This window comes from Mustelus asterias, chromosome 24, assembly GCF_964213995.1.
Source record: "Mustelus asterias chromosome 24, sMusAst1.hap1.1, whole genome shotgun sequence".
In the NCBI taxonomy this organism is placed as follows: Eukaryota; Metazoa; Chordata; class Chondrichthyes; order Carcharhiniformes; family Triakidae; genus Mustelus; species Mustelus asterias.
In genome coordinates this window covers 16,275,157-16,281,156 of record NC_135824.1, presented here as the reverse complement: position 1 = coordinate 16,281,156, position 6,000 = coordinate 16,275,157, and the positions used below count along the sequence as shown (strand labels likewise).

General features: G+C 45.1%; 1 protein-coding gene across 1 annotated transcript in view; it reads left to right on the top strand.

The window, feature by feature from the left end:
• The first annotated feature begins 1,048 nt into the window (after positions 1-1,048).
• ubap1lb (ubiquitin associated protein 1-like b) overlaps positions 1,049-6,000 on the top strand; it is a 29,561-nt gene continuing 24,609 nt past the window's right edge. The window contains exon 1 of the mRNA XM_078241878.1: positions 1,049-1,627. Within this exon, the coding sequence (XP_078098004.1) occupies positions 1,049-1,627 (579 nt within the window). The remainder of the gene's footprint in view (positions 1,628-6,000) is intronic.

The following is a 6,000-nucleotide window of genomic DNA, read 5'->3' as shown; positions in this document are numbered from 1 at the left end:
ATCAATTTGCGGTGTGAAATGCAGTGTGCAACACCCTATACAGTAAATTCCAAGGACCATCAAGCATCATTTAGATAGAGGAATTACTCTTGTACTCCAACTACAGCAGAGAGCAGATGATGGAATTGCTATTTTCTCAAGGATAGGTCCTATATTAACTTGAGTTGTTCTAATTACGTTGGTGTGAAGAACTATCAATGTTTGCTGTTTGAAACGATTCTTTCACCTGTTGGCAACTTTAACTATTATTAGATCTCGCTTACGTTCCTATTTATTTTGTACATATCTGAGCGGTAAATCAACTCCGCCTTTTGAAATGATTTCAAATCAGAGTTCTAACTTTCATTTTTATTTTTATGTCTTTTAACAATTGACTTGAGATTTATTTTTAATTTTTCACCAAGGGAAGGAATGTCATGGAAACATAGAAAATAGGAGCAGGACTTATTGATTGATTTATTTATTAGTCACAAGTAGACACATTTACTCTGAAAATCCCCTAGTCGCCACACTCCTGCTCGGGTACACTGAGGGAGAGTTTAGCACCGAGTGGGCCATTTGATCCTTCGGGCCTGTTCCACCATTCAGCACAATCATGGCTGATCATCTATCTCAATACCATACTCCCGCGCTCTCCCAATACCCGTTAACCCCAGAAATCATCTTTCCTTCTTTTTATATTCAGTGACTTGGCCTCCACGGCCTTCGGTGATAGAGAATTCCACAGGTTCACCACCCTCTGAGTGAAGATGTTTCTCCTCACCTCAGTCCTAAATGGCCTACCCCGTATTCTGAGGCTGTGACCCCCTTGTTCTGATTCGATATTCTAGACGCTTTGTTTAAGACTAATGTCACTTGCATTCTTTCGCAGTATGATTTCACTCTGGAAAAGAAGATTTTGGAATGGCTGCGCGACTGTTCCCTCAGAGAACCTCCAAGGCTGATACCAACGTGTCCACCATTTTGGCTTGCGTTTTCTGATACGGACGGAGAAGACGCTGATGACGTGAAACATGACTCCCAACACGCCAAAGGTCAAAACGACCTCATGGTTTTGCAGACTAAGAGGTTCAGGAGTTTCAGCGTGACAGACATTAAATATTTTCGCTCACGGATTCTCTACAAGTCCGACACGGAAAGTGATGACGGATACTCGGAAGATGACGAACTCTCTTCGTCTGATGAAAACGAAAAGCAGAAGCTTCCTTCCATGCCGCTTCTCAGGGGCAAATTTCATCTTCAATCCAGATTCCTGGATGGAAGGCCGGCTTCTTCCCCTTTCTGCTCGGATAACCCTCCCAGAGGTCGACACTGTGAGAGGTGTCTGAGTGCTAGCTTAACCAGACTCCCCCACATCGCTGGCCGGAGGTCGTCACCTCTTTGCAGCAATGCTGATGGTGAGGATGGCGTGAGGATGCAAGGATCGAACCGGTCGCAGGGGCATACACCGAGAAATCTTTGTAGAAAAGCTCTCTGTCAGCACCAGAACAATAGAAACAGCAAGAACCTGAACTCAGAGCAAATTGCTATTGGAAGTCCTCCATTATCCTCTGCCCGGAGTCACTTGGAAAGATCTTTTACAGTCAGAGGAAGAACTCCATTCAGAAAATACAAACCACCATTGCCGGTAAGAATTGAATCATAGAACATAGAATCCCTACAATGCAGAAGGAGGCCATTCGGCCCATCGGGCCTGCACTGACAACAATCCCACCCAGACCCTATCCCCGCAACCCCTACCCTGCTAGCCCCCCTGACACTAAGGGACAATTTAGCATGGCCAATCCACCTCACCTGCGCATCTTTGGACATTGGGAGGAAACCGGAGCACCCAGAGGAAACCCACGCAGACATGGGGAGAACGTGCAAACTCCACACTGACAGTGACCCGAGGCCGGAATTGAACCCGGGTCCCTGGTGCTGTGAGGCAGCAGTGCTAACCACTGTGCCACCCAATTGGGGGCATCTTCTTTTAATTCCATTGTGGAGCTATCTTGCTTGATATCATTCTTTTATAGAAACACAGTATCAGTATAAAGATATTTTGCAGCCATGAACTAGTTGGTTACCACAATATCTAGCCTGCTTGAAAATGTCTAATGGCTATGAAGATGGGAATGCAATTTCTCTCTGAATGAAAAAATGGGAGATTCCAATCCAATTAATGTAACTCATTGATGAAATTGCGTTTCAGAAATCATGGCCGGAATTCTCCGATGTCATCGCCAGTGAGAATGGAGAATTTGGTGCTCAGCTAAAACTCTGTTCACTGCAGCGGGACTGGAGAATCCCAGCCGCAGGCAAGGGCAGCGAATCCCAGACGCAGGTGAGGACAGCAGATTTCCTTCCCTAAAGGACATTAGTGAACCAGATGGGGTTTTTGCAACAATGGTTCTATGGTCATCATTAGATTTTTAATTCCAGCTCTTTTATTGAATTTAAATTTCACCATCAGCCGTGGTGGGATTCGACTCCATGTCCCCAGGGCATTACCCTGGGTCTCTAGACTACAAAATCCAGCGGCAGTACTACTAGACCGCTCACCCCCTGTCTGAAGTTTGCACTGTCTGAAGGGGTGATGGAGGTAGGTTCAATCATGGCTTTTAAAATGGAACTGGATAAGCACCTGAAGGGGAAAGAATTGCAGGGTTACTGTGAAAGGGTTGGGGATTGAAACCAGCTAAATTCTCTTGCAGAGAGCCGGGAATAGCTTGATGGGCTGAGTGTCCTTTTCCTGTGTTATAACCACTCAATAACACTAACTCACAAATGAAATTTAGCTAAAAAAACAATAACATATTGAGCAAGGTAAAGGATCCTATTGAGCTACCAGACACTAATTTAATGGTTCAGTCAACTTAACAAACTCAATTAATGGATGACATTTTCAGCCATCCGTTGCAATTAATAAAAGTCAAGTCAGTTAGTCGAAGTGCCAGAGAGTTCTGTTTAAATCACAAAGGTTAAACAGGTTGGGATTCTACTCATTGGGACTTAAAGAATGAGAGGTGATCTTATTGAAATATAAGGGGCTTTGACACCTCTCAATGCTGAGAGGTTGTTTCCCCTCATGGGAGAGTCTAGAACCAGAGGACATAGTCTCAGGATAAAGGGGCGCTAATTTAAGACTGAGTTGAGGAGGAATTTCTTCTCTCAGAGAGTTGTGAGTCTTTGGAACTCCTTGCCACAGTGAGCTGTGGAGACAATGCCCTTGTGTATTATTTAAGGCTGAGATAGATAGACTTTTGATCAGTAGGGGAATCAAGGGTTACGGGGAAAGGACAGAAAAGTGGACGTGAGGAATGCCGGATCAGCCATGATCCTATTGAATGGTGGAGCCGGCACGAGCGGCTGAATGGCCTACTCCTGTTCCTTTTTTAAATTTGTTCACGGGACATGGGCGTCGCTGGCTGGCCAGCATTTATTGCCCATCTCTAGTTGTCCTTGAGAAGGTGGCGGTGAGCTGCCTTCTTGAAATGGCTGCAGTCCATGTGGCTGTGGGTGGACCCACAATGCCGTGAGGGGGGAATTCCTGGATTTTGACCCAGCGACTGCGAAGGGACGGCGATATATTTCCAAGTCAGGATGATGAGTGGCTTGGAGGGAAACATGCAGGTGGTGGTGTTCCATGTATCTTACGGTCTAACAGTTTCTTACCCTCTTTTAGATCTCATTATGGTTTCTAACATTTCCTGTTGCGTTGAGAATATTGGAATCTCAATGCTTCACTCTTCTACACCTTCTACACTATCCAGACAAATCCTCTTCTGAGTTTTGTTTTAGTTTTAGCTGCTATTATCTATTTTCAATCACATCACCTTTCTAGTGGGGTTACTTGTGCATTCTTGTCTTTCCAATTGGGACAAGAGCCACGTAAATAATTAGGCATTCAAAAGTGTTGGCTAGGGTACAGTCAAATGGAACTCATATCCTCTGCACAGGTTACTAAATTAACTTGGTCCTACTAACAAAATGTTAACTTTAGCGCTGTCAGATGGGGTTATAGGTTCACCACATGTCAAAGTTGGAGACAACAACTTCAGCCTTGAAAGAACCAAGACCAGAATAAATAAGACCAGAATGAGTACCTCCCTGTGGAATGTGGAAGAAAACAGGAGGTTGCTTTTTCTGGGACACTCTGATCTTTCTCTTGGTGGCCAGTTTCAGAGTTGCTTTGGGAAATTGCTTAGCGTGGGTTCTAACCCATTCTCTTGCATGGTATGGGCAGGATCAGCGGAGCAGAAAATGCTTCAGCGACACAGGAAACTTCATCCATTTATTTTTTTTATTCGTTCATGGGACATGGGCGTCACTGGCTGGGCCAGCATTTATTGTCCATCCCTGGTTGCCCGAGGGCAGTTGAGAGTCAACCACATTGCTGTGGCTCTGGAGTCGCGTGTAGGCCAGACCGAGTAAGGACGACAAATTAGTGGGTGGCATGGTGGCACAGTGGGTTAGCACTGCTGCCCCACAGCGCCAGGGACCCAAGTTCAATTCTGGCCTCGGTCACTGTCTGTCTGGAGTTTGCACGTTCTCCCTGTGTCTGTATGGGTTTCCTCCGGGTGCTCCGGTTTCCTCCCACAGTCCAAAGATGTGCGGGTTAGGTTGTTTGGCCATGCTAAATTGACCGTAGTGTCAGGGGGATTAGCAAGGTAAATGTGTGAGGTTACGGGAATAGGGCCCGGGTGGCATTGCGGTTGGTACAGAGTTGATGGGCCGAATGGCCTCCTGTACTGTAGGGTTCTATGATGATCCTATGATGATGATGATTTCCTTCCCTAAAGGACATTAGTGAACCAGATGGGTTTTTCCGACAATCGACAAAGGTTGCATGATCATCAGTCAGTTTTTAAATTCAGGTTTTTTTTATTGAATTCAAATTCCACCATCCACTGTGGCGGGATTTGAACTCGAGTGCCCAGAACATTAGCTGGGTTTCTGATTTGATTTGATTTGATTTATTATTGTCACATGTACCAAGATACAGTGAAAAGTATTGTTTTGCATGCTATCCATACCGTACATAGCTCACAAAGAGTCACCACGCTCCGGGGCCATCTTGAAACATGGATGTGGTCAATTCACTGAGTAACACATCCCATTTTCTCTCCATTCCCTGTGTTGTGGGAACTGGCTGCAAGTACTTGAGGGCCTTGTTCTAATGAGAATTGCACCATGTAACAATACGCTAATTAACTAAATTAATTAACTTTGATATTTGTTGTTCGGGGTCAGGTTTTGTTAATTAAAGGAACACGACCAACAGGGGAAAGAAATAAAGCTATAAAATGAACTAAAATAATTTTAGGGGGCAACACGGTGGCACAGTGGTTAGCACTGTTGCCTCACAGTGCCAGGGTCCCGGATTCAATTCTAGCCTCAGGTCACTGTCTGTGTGGAGTTTGCACATTCTACCCCTGCCTGCGTGGGTTTCCTCCAGGTGCTCCGGTTTCCTCCCACAGTCCAAAGATGTATGGGTTAGGTCGATTGACAATGCTAAATTGACCCTACTGTCAGGGGATATGCGAATCTTTGCGAGATATGTATGGTATGATTTGTATGGATAGCACGCAAAACAATACTTTTCACTGTACCTTGGTACATGTGACAATATGTACCAATATCCCCTGACAATATGTGGGGCTGCAAGAAAAGGGCCTGGTTGGGATTGTGATCAGTGCAGACTCGATGGGCTGAATGGCCTCCTTTTTGCACTGAAGGGATTCGATGATTCTATGAATAAAGGTAGCAATTTGCACAATGGATTGCTGCCCTACATTAGCATATCAATAGAGAGACAGAGATTGCAAACATGTCGAGCGATAATACCACGAGGTCATCGCCTCCCCATTGAAGCTGTCCTACTTTCTACTGCTCTGTTGTGTTCTGGAGAAGTGAGCTACTAAGCTCACAGGTTGCCCCACAGGTACAGATTCATTCTTCTGCCCCCACTCTTCAGTGCAGACTCCATTGACTCAATACTGAACTGGTTCTTAATTA